A 16,597-nucleotide genomic window follows, 5' to 3' on the forward strand; every position below is an offset into this window, starting at 1 on the left:
AAGTTAATACTCTTCAGAAGCTTCGTGTACCCAAAGTCTTGTTGGCTTTATAAGGATGTTAATGGAGTGTTTCTTTTTAGCCTAGGGAGTCCTACAAGAGTCTTTGATGTTTCAGTAGATCTGTAATGGGGCCCAAGGAGTATGGTTCTGCAAAATTTCTCTATTATAAATACACTTTTTGCAACTTCACTCACATAAAGGATGAAGATGTCTTAAATTCCATGGATGTTGGATCCAACCAAGAAAGTGAAAAAGCCCTGAAGTTACGAAGAAAGACTTAAAAACATTCCCATTAATAGCTGTAAGATAACTGTGCTGTGTATTAATTTTTTGCGTGGTGCAGTGCCTCACACCTGTAATCCCAGCACTTTGGGAGGCAGGCGGATCAACTAAAGTCAGGAGTTTGAGACCAGCCTGGCCAACATGGTGAAACCCCATCTCTACTAAAAATGAAAAAAAAAAAACAAACTAGCTAGGCATGGTGGCGCATGCCTGTAGTCCCAGCTACTTGGGAGGCTGAGGCAGGAGAATCGCTTAAACCCGGGAGGTGGAGGTTGCAGTGAGCCGCGATCATGCCACTGCACTCCAGCCTGGGCAAGAGTGAGACTCCATCTCAAAAATACATATATATTTTTGGCTGGTTTGATAGTAGTAGGTTATCAGAACTTACATTAGTGTCACTAAAGTAGGTATACAACCCCCGCTGCTAAATTTGGCTTTAGAACAAGCATTTTTTAAAATTGCTTTATCATAATCCTTTTTTCCAGTGCATTTTTGTTGGGTAGATTAAATGACTAGTTTCTTTATTAAATTACTTGGACTGAGTTCTAGTTACTGGACATGAGAATTAACCATGTCCAGTAGTAAGTATTCATTTTCCTACAGTGTGCCTCTGAGTGAAGAAGGAAACAGGCTGCAAAAGAGGCTGATGGAATTTTGGGGTGATGGATGTATTTCCATCTAGATTGGTGATGGTTCTAGGACCATACGTATTTTCAGAGCTCATCTATTTGTACTTGTGTATAAATTATACCTTAATAAACAACTTTCTGAAAAGCTTCATGTGCAGCAAAATGTCCCTTGTGGGCAGGCCTTTTACCTGGACAAGGCCTGAAAATAAGCACAAGTTTGTGGAGCTATTCAAGGGAAGTATAGTGGGGTATTGACAGCACAGTTTACAAGTGTGCTATTCAAGGGAAGTGTGGTAGTGGGGTGTTGAAGGCGAGCGCCCGTGGAAGGCTGGCGCCTTGCAGCGGATATCTGGCCGCACTGACTTCTGGTCCTGAGGCTGCGACGGACTCGGCTTCTGCCTCCCTGGGAAGCCATGGCGCTCTCTAGCCTGGCCCCTGTTCTAAGGAAGGGAGAAACCACGTAGCTGGCTTGCCCTGGGCCTGACGGTGACCCAGGTGGGCGAGGACCCTAGGTGCTCGCCCGCCACAGTGGAGGTAGCCGGCGGCGGGCACAGGTCGTGGCTGCCTAAACAAAACCCACGAATCGGCATTCGGCCCGTGCAGCCCCGATGCCTCCTGCAGCTGATACTCGGTAAGTGATAGCCTGGGAAGCTGGTTGAGGAAACAAACGCTTCCGGAGACGCAACTTCCGACGCGCCTGTTTCCGGCACGCCACTTCCGGCGCACTGATCCTGGCTGGGGCGGGCTGAGTGGCCCTTAAGCGGGCCGTACCATGAGACCTCGTGCGCTGCCAACCGTGGGCGAGCTCTGGGTGTGCGGGCGGCCTGGCGCGGCGCTCCGGTAAGGCGTGTGTGCGACGGGGCGGGGACGGAACCGTCCTCTTGGGCTCTGGGCGTGTCCGAGACCGCGCTTCCCGCCTAAATCAAGCTCCGACTCATCCGTGTGGGGCATTCGTCCTCCCTGGCACAGTTTGTTTTACGTCTAAATTCTCGTCGGTTCTTATTTATCTCTCTGGCAAGGTCTGAAGACGGGCAGGAGAATAACGTATGTAGAGACGCGTGATGCCAGGCACTGTGCCAAACGTCTTATGATGCTTTTAGAACTCTCTTAACATTCAGGTGCTGAGGGAGTTTGGGGGTAGCAGTGAGCTGGTAAAAAGCCTGTTGGGAACGAAGACTGATACTTTGAAAATGCTCGTTTTTCTTTTCCCCCTCTTTTAGAATCCTCTTTGCCAAGAGTAAACATTCGTCTCCCCTCTCCCTCACGCCCCTGCGATGTGTTGTTTTGATGCGGATGTATGAGTAATGTCAGGACGTACTTAACAAAAAAGTCTAAGTGCAAGTTAGATGTGGTTAAATTCCTTCAAAAACCACACATATTGGTAGTTTGAACTTTTATAGAATTAAATGCAGTCGGGATCACAACACTAAAAACCTAGTATTTGACGCAGTTTGATCCAATCTTTTTTGAAAAGTATAGAGATTAGCATTATGCTCATTTTTCAATACTTGATTTCTAGACCAGGATGTAATCAATAAAAAGGGACACTAATATTTAGCACCAATTATTTAATTATTTATGCTAGTTACTTTGCATTGACTGCAAGCCACTTAAAACAGTTTGTTAGGCCGGGCACACTGGCTCACGCCTATAATCCCAGCACTTTGGGAGGCCGAGGCGTACGGATCAAAAGGTCAGGAGTTTGAGACCAACCTGGCCAATATGGTGAAACCCGTCTCTACTAAAAATACAAAAATTAGCCGGGCATGGTAGCAGGCGCCTGTAGTCCCAGCCACTTGGGAGGCTGAGGCGGGAGAGTCGTTTGAACCCTGGAGGCGGAGGTTGCAATGAGCCGAGATCGGGTCACTGCACTCCAGCCTGAGTGACAGAGCGAGACTCCGAGACTCCGTCTAAAAAAAAAAAAAACACCAAAAAAAGAAAACAATTTGTTAATTTTTGGAATTAAGTATGTGCAAAGTACTTAGAACAGCTGGCATCTAACAAAGACTAGGTAAGTACTAACCACCATTATTGTGATGATGATAATGATGAATTTTCAAAATGCCAACCCAGAAAAAAACTAGTCCTTTTTTTATGTTGCCCTTATGCCCTTATTGAAATACTTCATTTTATTGTTATTATTTTTTAAGACGGAGTCTCGTTCTGTTGCCCAGGCTGGAGCACAGTGGCCCGATCTCAGCTAACTGCAACCTCTACCTCCTGGCTTCAAGCGATTCTTCTGCCTCAGCCTCCCGAGTAGCTGGGTCTACAGGCACCCTCCACCATGCCTGGCTAATTTTTGTAGTTTTAGTAGAAACAGGATTTCATCATATTGGCCAGGCTGGTCTCGAACTCCTGACCTCGTGATCCACATGCTTTGGCCTACCAAAGTGCTAGGATTACATAGGATTACAGGTGTGAGCCACTGTGCCCGGCCAGTTTTCTTTTTTTTAAGATATGTTTTTGAATTTAGAATTTAAAAACTTTGACTAAAATATATTTATCCATTTTGATCATACAGCTTTACTTTATGGAGGAAAAGTGGACAAATAAAAAAAATTATTTTTATTTTATTTTTGACACAGAGTCTCATTCTGTCACCCAGGCTGGAGTGCAGTGGTGCAATCTCGACTCACTGCAACCTCTGTCTCCCAGGCTCAAGCGATTCTCGTGCCTCAGCCTTCCAAATAGCTAGGATTACAGGCATGTGCCACTGTGCCCGGCTGATTTTGGGGGTTTTTTTAGTAGAAACGGGGTTTTACCATGTTGGTCAAGCTGGTCTCAACTTACTGACCTCAGGTAACCCGCCCACCTCAGCCTCCCAAAGTTCTGGGATTACAGGCATGAGCTACCACACCCAGCATATTAATACAAATTGCCTTAATTTAAATGTTAGGATTTTTCAGACTTATCCACTGTCTCTTAAACTGGTGACATAATAGCCATGATTTCATTATCGCTGTCTGCTTTGAATATTTTGAACAAGAACCCAGGTTTTTATTCCATTTTTTTCTTTTTTTTTTTTTTTTTTTTTTTTTTGAGACGGAGTCTCGCTCTGTCACCCAGGCTGGAGTGCAGTGGCCGGATCTCAGCTCACTGCAAGCTCCGCCTCCCGGGTTCATGCCATTCTCCTGCCTCAGCCTCCCGAGTAGCTGGGACTATAGGCGCCCGCCACCTCGCCCGGCTAGTTTTTTGTATTTTTTAGTAGAGACGGGGTTTCACCGTGTTAGCCAGGATGGTGTCGATCTCCTGACCTCGTGATCCGCCCGTCTCAGCCTCCCAAAGTGCTGGGATTACAGGCGTGAGCCACCGCGCCCGGCCTATTCCATTTTTTTCTTTCTTTCCTTAAAATTTATTGTAAGATATTGTACCATGTTCCATTTCTTAAGGTTGGTACAGAAGTAATTAGGAAAATGAAGTACTACTTTTGGTGCTTGGGATGGGGCAGAGAGGTGGGCGCTTCTAGAGGCACTAGTATAGCCAGGCCCTTATCCAAATTTACAAGGGTCCTGGCATGGTGGCCTGTAATCCCAGCGCTTTGGAAGGCTGAGTTGGGCAGATCACTTGAGGTCAGAAGTTCAAGACCAGCTTGGCCAAAATGGTGAAACCCCATCTCTACTAAAAATACAAAAATTAGCTAGGCATGGTGGTGCATGCCTGTAATCCCAGCTACTCAGGAGGCTGAGGCAGGAGGATTGCTTGAACCCAGGAGGTGAAAGCAGCCGTGAGCAAAGATCGCGCCACCGCACTCCAGCCTGTGCAACAGAGTGAGACTCTATCACAAAGAAAAAGAAAAAAAGGAGTTCGAGACCAGCCCGGCCACCATGGTGAAATCCAGTCTTTACTTAAAAAATACAAAAATTAACCAGGCGTGGTGGTGCATGCCTATAAATCCCAACTACTCGGGAGGCCGAGGCAGGAGAATCTCTTGAACCCGGGAGGCGGTGGTTGTAGTGAGCTGAGATTAACCCACTGCACTCCAGCCTGGGTGACAAAGCAAGACACCGTCTCAAGAAAAACAAACAAACGAACAAAAAACCCCACAAATTTACGGCAAGAAACTTTACAGATCTTTTGCATTAAAGGGTTGATCTCTATCGAGGGGCAATAGGCAAAATGTTGATGTGAGTGTATTCCATTTCCTGCCCTCTTCTCCCTCCCTGTCAAACAAGAGAATCATTTGAATGCTCCTCTTGCTTTTTCTTAAAAGTAGGAGCAAGGGACAGGCAATACTGTGGTGTCAGGTGGACCTGGATTTAAGTCCTCATTATTCTACCTAGTCTCTATGTGACTTTGGAAAAATTAAAAGTCAGGGAATCTTAGTGCCAGAATAAACTGGAATGTGATTCTTGGTGAGTGTCTTCACTGTCATTCTACAAGGACAGACCAGACTAGGTATTTAATATATAGTGAGAATGTTTTCACTGTGTCAGAGGCATATCTGGTTCTCCATATGCGTATGCCTCTGACACAGTGAAAATTTAACAGTGAAGTGTAAATTGCCCATTGCTAGTCTGACGTGGCAGCCCAGAACTCCAATGCAGAGCATCTAATAATCCTGAACTCATTGGCTCTAATGCACCTTTGTCACCTACAGACAATAACAGCGTTTTTTGTTTTCAAACCGTAGCTGTGTCAGCGTGTTATGATGCCGTCCCGTACCAACCTGGCTACTGGAATCCCCAGTAGTAAAGTGAAATATTCAAGGCTCTCCAGCACAGATGATGGCTACATTGACCTTCAGGTAAATGCAGACAAGAACTGCAAGACTGGCTGGCTGTGTTTCTGTTGAGTTAGCTGGAAGACCTTCCAAATGGAGGGTTTGCTAACTGTCCCTAGGGATTAGAGGAAGCAACAAGAGGAAAACTCAGCTCTGAGACCTTTTCAGCCATAATTGCAGAAGAGGGCTGTGGCAGGGTAGTTTCAAACCAATTCCAATATTGTCCATCTCTAAGAATTTTTAGTTGTAATGCCAGAGCCTTGTAGTTACAGGTTTTATTTACTTTATTAAGAAACTAACTAGATTGTGTTTTGTTAAGATGGAGTTTGTTTGTTTTTTTTAAGGAACTTTAAAATTTTCGTTAGGTGAAATTTTTTTTTATCAGTGTTTATTTACACTTTAGTCAAAGCCAGTTCACCTTTTAAGGGAGAAACTTATTGCTAAAGCCAGCAGATTGTAGGAATCTTCCTTCTTTCCTGATGTCATGAGATCCAATTTATTAAAGGTATTCTTTGTGATAAATAGTAAGTAAAACAGAGTATTTATTAAATTTGTATCCTACCCTAACCATTTATAAACTAGTCAATACTATTATAGCATCTCCTTTTACGCACTTCCCCTTACAATAGAATATTCTAGGTGGAACTAGGGCCAACGAGGAAGTAGCAGGAACCCATCCTTTATAAATAAATAAATTACTCTTTGGACCCACATTTGAAGGAGAGATAAAAATAGATCTGGAAAGATCTGGAAAGCTTCCAGCCACTTAGGTCAGGCACAACCATGAGCCAAACCTTAGAAAATTTGTCTCTGAATCTTAACCTTGAATTGAGTTTGTTCATAAGGCAGGTTTACTTGCTATGTGGAACAAACAATTAATGGTTTGGAATAAACTGAAATTGCCTTCTTTTCCTTTTTTTTTTTTGAGACAGAATTTTGCTCTTGTTGCCCAGGCTGAATGAAGTGCAATGGTGCCATCTCGGCTCACTGCAACCTCCGCCTCCCAGGTTCAAGCAATTTTTCTGCCTGAGCCTCCTAAATAGCTGGGATTACAGGCATGCGCCACTATGCCCAGCTAATTTTGTATTTTTAGTAGAGACAGTGTTTCTCCATGTTGGTCAGGCTGGTCTCGAACTCCTGACCTTAGGTGATCTTCCTGCCTCGGCCTCCCAAAGTGCTGGGATTACAGATGTGAGCCACCGTGCCTGGCCTTTTCTTTTTTTTTTTTTTTTTTGAGACAGGGTCTTGCCCTTTTGCCCAGGCTTCGGTACAGTGGCACAGTCAAGGCTCACTGCCACCTTGACCTCCTGGGCTCGAGCAGTCTTCTCACCTCAGCCTCCTGAATAGCTGTTACCACAGGCATGTGCCACCACGCCCAGCTAATTTTAAAATTTTTTGTAGAGACAGGATCTGTTAAATCCCCGTAAGTTAGTACAGCCATCTATATACCAGGCAGTTAATAAATATATGTCTAACAAATGAATGACCATAAAGTCAGTTCTGTTTTTGTTTATAAAAAGTTTCTTATGATACAATGAATGATTTATGGAATGAGATTCAAACTAGAGTGAATGACATTCCTCTGAGATTCCTTTGAGTAACTGTGAGAGCAATAACTAGAGCTTCATCTCTTGCATCTCTTGCCAGTCCCTTTTATTTCTCAGAGCTGCACTGGGTGGTAGGACATACTTAAGACACATAAAGCATCTAGTTTGGTTTTTAATTACCCTCCCGTTTTTGTTGTTGTTGTTATTGTTGTTGTTTTTGAAACAGGTTCTGGCTTTGTCACCCAGGCTGGAGCGCAGTGGTGTAATCTCAGCTGGCTGCAGTCTTCACCTCCTGGGCTCAAGCCATCCTCCCACCTCAGCCTCCCAAGTAGCTGAGACTGCAGGCACATACCACCATGCCCAGCTAATTTTTGTATTTTTTGTAGAGATGAGGTTTCACCATGTTGCCCAGGCTGGTCTCAAACTCTTGAGCTCAAGTGATCTGCCTGCCTCAGCCTCCCACATTGCTGAGATTATAGGTGTGAGCTCTCCTCCCTGTTTTAAAGTGTTTGAGGCTGGGCTTGATGACTCACACCTGTAATCCCAGCACTTTGGGAGGCAGAGGCGGGAGAATTCCCTTCAGCCCAGGAGTTGGAGACCACCCTGGGTAACAGTGAGACCCTGTCTCTACAGAAAATTTTAAACATTAGCTGGGCATGGTGGCATACGCTTGAAGTCCCAGCTACTTGAGAGGCTGAGGCAAGAGAATTGCTTGAGTCCAGGAGTTTGAGGCTGCAATGAGCTATAATTGCACCACTGCACTCCAGCCTGAGTGACAGAGCAAGACTCTGTCTCTAAAATCATAAAAATTAGGCAGGGCGCTGTGGCTCACGCCTGTAATCCCAGCACTTTGGGAGGCCAAGGCGGGTGGATAACCTGAGGTCAGGACTTCGAGACCAGCCTGGCCAACAAGGTGAAACCCTGTCTTTACTAAAAATACCCAAAAAATTGCTGAGTGTAGTGGTAGGCACCTGTAATCCCAGCTACTCAGGAGGCTGAGACAGAAGAATCACTTGAATCCAGGAGGTGGAGGTTGCAGTGAGCTGAGATCATGCCATTGCACTCCACCCTGGACAACAAGAGCAAAACTCCATCTCAAAACAAGCAAAAAAAAAAAAAAACCCATAAAAATTAAAAGTAATTAATTAAATGTTTGAACCCAGGTATTTGCATAACGTTCTTCATTGTCTTTTTTTGTCTCTGTTTCTCTTCCAGTTTAAGAAAACTCCTCCTAAGATCCCTTATAAGGCCATCGCACTTGCCACTGTGCTGTTTTTGATCGGCGCCTTTCTCATTATTATAGGCTCCCTCCTGCTGTCAGGCTACATCAGCAAAGGGGTAAGCTGACGGGCATGTGGGAATAAGCTATGAGATTTTAAAAATGTTAGCCAAGGCTCGCGTGTGTGTGTGTGTGTGTGTGTGTGTGTGTGTGTGTGTGCGCGCGCCCCAGTGGTCTATTTTTTTTGAGACAGGATCTTGCTCTGTCATCCAAGTTAGAGTGCAGTGGCACAACCTTTACCTCCCTGGGCTCAAGTGATCCTCCCACCTCAGCCTCCCAAGTAGCTGGAACTACACGTGTGTGCCACCAAGCCCAGCTAATTTTATTTTTTATTTATTTTTGTTTGTTTTATTTTTTGCAGAGGCAGGGTTTCACTATGTTGCCCAGGCTGATCTCTAATTCCTGAGCTCAAGCAGTCTGCCTGCCTCAACCTTCCAAAGTGCTGGGATTGCCAGTGTGAACCATTGCACCTGGCCAATTTTTTTTTTTTTTTTTTTTTTTTCAATTTTTTTTCCAATTTTTACGGGGACGTAGTGGGTGTATATACTTAGGGGATACATGAGATATTTTGATACAGTCATGCATTCATAATAATCACATCAGGCTAAATGGGGTATCCTTCACCTCAAGCATTCATCATTTGTGTTACATTCCAATTATACTTTTATTTATTTATGTATGTATTTGTTTATTTATGTATTTATTTTTGAGACAGAATCTCACTCTGTCATCCAGGCTGGAGTGCAGTGGCATGATATCAGCTAACTGCAACCTCTGCCTCCCAGGTTCAAGCTATTCTTGTGCGTCAGCCTCCCGAGTAACTGAAATTACAGACGTGCGGCACCACACCTGGCTAATGTTGGTATTTTTAGTAGAGACAGGGTTTCGCCATGTTGACCAGGCTGGTCTCGTACTCCTGGCCTCCCAAAGTGTTGGGATTACAGGCATGAACCACTGCGCCTGGCTTACTTTTAGTTATACATATAATTTTTTTTTTTTGGAGACAGAGTCTTGTTCTGTCACCCAGGCTGGAGTACAGTGGTACAATCTCAGCTCACTGCAACCTCCGCCTCCTGGGTTCAAGTGATTCTGCTGCCTCAGCCTCCTGAGTAGCTGAGACTACAGTGGCAAACCAGCACGGCTGACCTATTTTTGTATTTTTAGTAAAGACGGGTTTTTGCCATGTTGGCCAGGCTGGTCACGAACTCCTGACCTCAAGTGGTCTGCCCGCCTGGGCCTCCTAAAGTGCTGGGATTACAGGCGTGAGCCACCACATCCAGCCTTAGTTATTATATTTTTAAATGTACAATAAATTATTCTCTAGTCATTTTGTGCTATCAAATACTAGAGCTTATTCATTCTATGTAACTATGTTTTTGTACCCGTTAACCATCCCCATTTCCCCCCACCTTTCCCAGCCTTTGGTAACCATCATTCTGCAATATCCATGAGTTCAATTGTTTTAATTTTTAGTTCCCACAAATGAGTGAGAACTTGGAAAGTTTGTCTTTCTGTGCCTGGCTTATTTCACTTAACATAACGTCCTCCAGTTTCATCCATGTTGTTGCAAGTGACAGGATCTCATGCTTTTTTGTGGCTGAATAGTACTCCATTGTATATATGTACCACATTTTCTTTATTCATTTGTCTGTTGAAGAACACTTTGGTTGCTTCCAAATTTTGGCTGTTGTTAATAGTGCTGCCATAAATATGGAAGTGCAGATATCTCTTTGACAGACTGATTTCCTTTCTTTTGGGTATATACCTAGCTGTGAGATTGCTGGATCATATGGTAGTTCTATTTCATACTGTTCTCCGTAGTGGCTATACTAATTTACGTTCCCATCAACTTTGTACGAGGGTTCCCTTTTCTCCACATCCTTGCTGTCATTTGTTATTGCCTGTTTTTTTGGATAAAAGCCATTTTGGCTGGGTGCAGTGGCTTACACCTGTAGTCCCAGCACTTTTGGAGGCCGAGGCAGGAGGATCACTTGAGCCCAGGAGTTCGAGACCAGCCTGGGCAACATAGTGAGACCTCGTGTCTATATTTTTTAAAAAGCCATTTTAACTGGGATGAAATGATACCTCATTGTAGTCTTGATTTGTATCTCTTTGATCAGTGATGTTAAGCACCTTTTCTTATACCTATTTGCCATTTGTATGCCTTCTTTTGAGAAATGCCCATTTTTGACTGAATTATTAGATTTTTTTCCTATAGAGTTTGAGCTCCTTATATATTCTGGTTATTAATTCCTTGTCAGATGGATACTTTGCATATATTTTTTTCCATTCTGTGGGTTGTCTCTTCACTTTGTTGATTGTTTCCTTTGCTGTACAGAAGCTTTTTAACCAGATGTGATCTCATTTATCTGTTTTTGCTTTGATGGCCTGTGCTTTTGGGGGCATTACTCAAGAAATCTTTGCCCAGTCCAGCATCCTGGAGAGTTTCCCCCATGTTTTCTTGTAGTAGTTTCATAGTTTTAGGTCTTACATTTAAGTGTTTAATCCATTTTCATTTGATTTTTGTATATGGTAGGAGATTTGAGGGGTCTAGTTTCATTCTTCAGCATATGGATATCCAGTTTTCCTAATACCATTTATTGAAAAGACTGGTTCTTTCCCTAGTGTATGTTTTTTTTTTTTTTTAGAGAGAGTCTCACTCTGTCATCCAGGCTGGAGTGCAGTGGCACCATCTTGGCTCACTGCAACCTCAGCCTCCCAAGTAACTGGGACCACAAGCAGGTGCCACCACACTTGGTTAATTTTTTTTTTTATTTTTTATATAGACGAGGTTTTGCCATGTTGCCTAGGCTGATCTCAAACTCCTAGACTCAAGCAGTCCGGGAGTACAGTGGTGTGATCACAGCTGTCTGCAACCTCAATCTTCTGGGCTCAATGGATCCTCCCAGCTCAGCTTCACAAGTAGCTGGAGTTACAGGTGTGAGTCATCATAGCCAGCTAATTTTTTTGTTTGTTTGTTAGAAATGAGATCTCATTATGTTGCCCAGGCTGGTCTTGAACTCCTAGGCTCAAGCAATCCTCCTGCCTCAGCCTCCCAAAGTGCTGGAATTACAGGCTTGAGCCACTGCACTCCTATGGCTATGTTCCCCGTTGTGTGTTAATTATGGTCAGTGTGAGGCCCACCCTAGCCTCCCAAAGTACTGGGATTACAGGCGTGAGCCACTGCACCCGTTGAATGTAGAATTTTATCAAATGCTTTTCTAGCATTGATTGAAATAATCATATGGTTTTTGTCCTTTATTCTGCTGATATGATTTTATCACATTGATTGATTTGTATAAGTTGAACCATCCTTGCATTTCTGGGATAAATCCCACTTGGTCCTGATAAATAATCTTTTTAATGTATTGTTGAATTTGGTTTGCTAGTATTATCCTCCTTATTGAGGATTTTTGCATCAATGTTCATCAGGGATATTGGCCTATTTTTCTTTTTTCGATGTGTCTTTGCCTGGTTTTGGTATCGGTAAAACTGGCCTCATAGAATGAGTTTGGAAGTATTCTCTCCATGTCTGTTTCTGTTTCAGAATAGTTTCAGTAGGATTAGTATTCTTTTTTTTTTTTTTTTTTTTTTTTTGAGACAGGGTCTCATTCTGTCACCCAGGCATAGTGCAGTGGTGCGAGCTCAGCTCACTGCAACCTTTGCCTCCCAGGCTTATGTGATCCTGCCACCTCGCTAGCAACTGGGACCACAGGCGTGTACCACCATGCCCGTCTAATTTTTGTGTTGTTTGTCAAGACGGGGTTTTACCATGTTGACCAGGCTGGTCTTGAAATCCTGAGCTCAAGCGATCTGCCTGCCTAGGCCCCCCAAAGTGCTGGGATTACTGGAATAAGCCACCATGCCCAGCCAAGTATTAAGTCTTTAACTGGTATAATTCAGCAGTGAAACTATCAAGTCCCAGGCTTCTCTTTGCTAGGAGACTTTTTATTATGGCCTCAATCTCATTACTCTTTGTTTGTCTATTCGGATTTTAGGGTTTTTTTCCTGGTTGAATCTTTGTTTTTATATTCATGTCTAGTACAGCAGATTCCAGCAGAAAGAACAAAAAGATTTTCTTTTGCATTTTGTTCTCTGTTGGCAAAATATGTTTTTTTTCCTTTGAGCAACAGTAAACTTCCATAGTTCCTATAAGGGAGGTGGTAGCAGGTAGACAAACTTGGTCTCTGAGATATTAGACAGTTTGCCCTGTAATAGTTTGGAACAACATGGCTGAGCCTGGCATGCAAGGGTCCTGATTGGTAAAGGGCTGTAGCTGGAGCAGCATGCTGTCATTGTAGCTGTGTAGTGCCATGGACGTACCGTCAGTGTTTGGAGAGAAATAGCAATTCTGTTATATGTGTGGGGTCACTGTGCCTCATAAGTCAGTTCCTTCTTACATTATGTTTGGATGGCGTTCCTGTTGAGCTTCAATATGAAACCTTAGAAACCTAAAGTAGTTGGTGGTTCTTTCTCATGGGCTGTCCCCACATACACAGTGTCTAAGTTGTCTTGAACCGATTCTGACTATAATTAACACACAACAGGGAACACAGCCAGCCAGGTGCAGTGGCTCAAGCCTATAATTCCAGCATTTTGGGAGACTGAGGCAGGAGGATTTCTTGAGCCCCCGAGTTCAAGACCAGCCTGGGCAACATAGTGAGACCTCATCTCTACCAAACAAACAAACATACAAAATTAGCCAGGTATGGTGACTCACACCTGTAACCCCAGCTACTTGGAGGCTGAGGTGGAGGATCACTTGAGCCTTGGAAGTTGAGGTTGCAGTGAGCTGTAATCACGCCATTGTAATTCAGCCTGAGCAATAGAGCAAGACTCTTACCTCAAAAAAAAAAGAAAAAAAACCCTGAAATTCTGAAAAAAACACAGAGTTTATTGTAGTGGTAGCTGTACAATTACAAAAGATGAAAAACAACCAAAGTGTCCAGCAGTTGTATGTGGGGCAGTTAAGTAAAACTGTGGCATGTCCATTTCAGTGGAATGTTACACATCCTTACAGTTTAAATATATGAAGAAGTTTTAATAATATTGGCCACAGGACACAGAGTATGTTGTGTTCACAGCTAAGAGCTTTAAAAAAAGGAAAAGAAGCTAAAATATCTGGATGAGAATGGGTCATTTTTTTCTTTATAATTGTTAGTACTTTGTAGTTTTTCTTCAAGTTATAGTCAGGAGGAAACCTTTTCCCTCGGTAGTATACAACTCAAAGAAAATGTACTGAAGAGTATAAAATACTGATCTAAGGATTAGGTATGAGACTTTTTATTTTAAAATGTGTAACTCTTACGATACTAATGTGTTTGCCTCCTTCTGCCACCAGGGGGCAGACCGGGCCGTTCCAGTCCTGATCATTGGCATTCTGGTGTTCCTACCGGGTTTTTACCACCTGCGCATCGCTTACTACGCATCCAAAGGCTACCGTGGTTACTCCTATGATGACATTCCAGACTTTGATGACTAGCACCCACCTAATAGCTGAGGAGAAGAGTCACAGTGGAACTGTCCCAGCTTTAAGATACCTAGCAGAAACTATAGCTAAGGACTAAGGAATTCTTCTGCTTGCAGATGTTTAAGAAAATAATGGCCAGATTTTATGGGTCCTTCCCAAAGATGTTAACTGAACCTACAGTAGCTAATTAGGACATGCTCTGTTTTTCATCCCTTGGCTGTGGCAAGAGCTCCTGACAAGTTTTTCCACAGGAATATGTATCATGGAAGAATAGAGGTTATTCTGTAATGGAAAAGTGTTGCCTGCCACCACCCTCTGTAGAGCTGAGCATTTCTTTTAAATAGTCTTCATTGCCAATTTCCTCTTGTAGCAAATGGAAGAATGTAGTATGGCTAATTTCTTATTACTAAGTAATTTATTTTAAAAATATCTGAGTATATTATCCTCTACACTTATCCCTACCTTCATGTTCCAGTGGAAGGCCTTAGTAAAATCAAAGATCGGTGAGTTCATCTGTAATGTTTTTTTTTACTTACTTTCTTATTGACAGCAACCAGGAATTTTTTTTTTTCCTGCGGAGCAAGTTTTCAAAATGTAAATACTTTCTCTGTTTAACAGTCCTTGGCCCATTCTGATCCAGTTCACCAGTAGATTGGACAGCATACAATTTGGATCATTTTGTCCCTTGTAAATCAAAATGTTCTGTAGATTATTCCTTTAATGGCTGGACTTTTGGCTGTTTCCTAATGAAACATGTAGATAAGTGGTTATTATTTCGAGTTTATAACCCTATTGCTAGCACCTTGTATGATGTCATCATTCTGCTCATGATTCCAAGGATCAGCTTGGATGCCTAGAGGACTAGATCACCTTAGTTTGATTCTATTTTTTAGCTTGCAAAAGGTGACTTATATTCCAAAGAAATTAAAACGTTGAAATCCAAATCCTGGAATTAAAATGAGTTAACTTTAAACATTTCAGAAAACATTTTAATGATTTTATGATATCTTTAATCCCAGTACCCAGATCTACCTTAGTTTGTAGGTAGCTGGCATTATGGGTCACACTCTACTTTCCCTAACTCTGAGGTGTGGACTTGGGCAGCTAGAAGCATGGACATGCCATCAGCTGAGTTGGAAGGCTATGGGAAGAGCAAGTGTTAGATATCTACTCAATATCCAAGTGGAGCTGTTGAGGAGGCAGTTGCGATGCATGTGTGTGTCTAGAGTTTAAGAGTGGGTCTTGGATGGAAATAGAAATTTGGGAGTCAGTATTTGGACAGTATCTTAAAAATCAGAGGGCTGTTTGAGATCACCAGTAGAGCGAGTGTAGTTGGAGGGGAAAAAAAAAAAGACTCAGGAAATGAGGGACAAAGAGAGGGTGACGTGAAGCAGCCTCCAAGATTAGGCACTTTTGGTAATGGGAATGTTGACTGGGGAGTCCAGTAGTCTAGAGTTCCTGATCCTTGACAGTGAATATGTGAGGTGATATATAAAGCTTTATCTTGGGGAGTGGTTGCCAAGCAAAGCTCAGATCAGAAGGTTTTGACCAAACCAAATGATTTGGTTTATTTATTTATTTTTTTATTTTATTTTATTTTTTTTTGAGACAGAATCTCGCTCTGTCGCCCAGGCTGGAGTGCAGTAGCCGGCTGGATCTCAGCTCACTGCAAACTCCGCCTTCCGGGTTTACGCCATTCTCCTGCCTCAGCCTCCCGAGTAGCTGGGACTACAGGCGCCCGCCACCTCGCCCAGCTAGTTTTTTTGTATTTTTTAGTAGAGACAGGGTTTCACTGTGTTAGCCAGGATGGTCTCCATCTCCTGACCTTGTGATCCACCTGTCTCGGCCTCCCAAAGTGCTGGGATTACAGGCTTGAGCCACCGCGCCTGGCCTATTTTTATTTTTATTTTTTTTAAACAGAGTCTTGCTCTACTGCCCAGGCTGGAGTGCAGTGGCAGTCATGGCTCGCTGCAGCCTTGAATTCCTGGGCTCAAGTGATCCCCGCACCTTGGCCTCCCAAAGTGTTGGGATTACAGGCATGAGCTACCGAGCCTGGCCTATTCGGTCCTTTTTTAAAAAGTTGATGCTGCTGATCAAAGAAAATAAACAGAAGGGTATAAAGTGAAAAGTAAACATTTGGGCATGGAGTGGAGAGTGTGCATTCACTCCAGCTTACCTCTCAAGGTTTTCCAAATAAATTTCTTAATATACCCCTTCCTGAAATGCTCTAAGCACATATATACATACCTGGTTTTTAAAACTTGGTCTCCCATTGTATGGTTCTATAATTTTTCCCCCCCACTGATTCTATTTTGTGTATCTTTCCATATCCATGGAGATCAGTCATATTCTTGTTAATGCACATTATAAGTGTAGTTTTTCATCCTATGCATTTAGTAGTCATAGAATCAGAGCAGAAACCAACCAACTTCCTACCTGGGGTAGGAATCTCCTCTCCAGAGTTCCCTGAGGAATGGCCTTTGCTGCTCTATTTGAACATTCACACTTGTCATCTTATTCTAGCTGGCATTGTTACAGAAGTATCATTTATGAAGCCAAACTCAGACTCCTTGCAACTTGTATGCTTTTACCATAGTTGTATTATTTGCTGTTTTATAGAAAAGACTTAAACCTCTACGGCCATACTACCCTGAATGCTCCCGACCTCAT

General features: G+C 43.1%; 1 protein-coding gene across 3 annotated transcripts; it reads left to right on the forward strand.

Annotated features, from left to right (window-relative positions):
• Window positions 1–1,624: 1,624 nt before the first annotated feature.
• On the forward strand, window positions 1,625–14,912 carry TMEM230 (transmembrane protein 230). 3 transcript variants are annotated; one of them, XM_001115713.5, is made up of 5 exons: window positions 1,625–1,751; window positions 3,062–3,167; window positions 5,542–5,655; window positions 8,394–8,516; window positions 13,799–14,912. In XM_001115713.5, the coding sequence occupies exons 1-5, from the start codon at window positions 1,684–1,686 to the stop codon at window positions 13,937–13,939; spliced, it is 552 nt and encodes a 183-aa protein (XP_001115713.1). In that variant the 5' UTR covers window positions 1,625–1,683; the 3' UTR covers window positions 13,940–14,912. The 3 variants fall into 3 exon arrangements, with proteins under 3 accessions (XP_001115713.1, XP_001115671.1, XP_001115720.1); XM_001115671.5 differs by lacking the exon at window positions 3,062–3,167 and having other exon boundaries at window positions 1,625–1,955; XM_001115720.5 differs by lacking the exon at window positions 3,062–3,167.
• The last annotated feature ends 1,685 nt before the right edge of the window (window positions 14,913–16,597 follow it).

Source organism: Macaca mulatta, chromosome 10 (genome assembly GCF_049350105.2).
Source record: "Macaca mulatta isolate MMU2019108-1 chromosome 10, T2T-MMU8v2.0, whole genome shotgun sequence".
NCBI lineage: Eukaryota > Metazoa > Chordata > Mammalia > Primates > Cercopithecidae > Macaca > Macaca mulatta.

What these genes read in the sequence shown, in the direction of transcription:
- TMEM230 (XM_001115713.5), top strand. Translation starts at nt 1,684, where the DNA reads ATGAGACCTCGTGCGCTGCCAACCGTGGGCGAGCTCTGGGTGTGCGGG. An exon ending in CGGCCTGGCGCGGCGCTCCG is followed by an intron (nt 1,752 to 3,061) that starts GTAAGGCGTGTG and finishes TTATTTTTTAAG; the next exon opens with ACGGAGTCTCGTTCTGTTGC. An exon ending in CAGGCTACATCAGCAAAGGG is followed by an intron (nt 8,517 to 13,798) that starts GTAAGCTGACGG and finishes TTCTGCCACCAG; the next exon opens with GGGGCAGACCGGGCCGTTCC.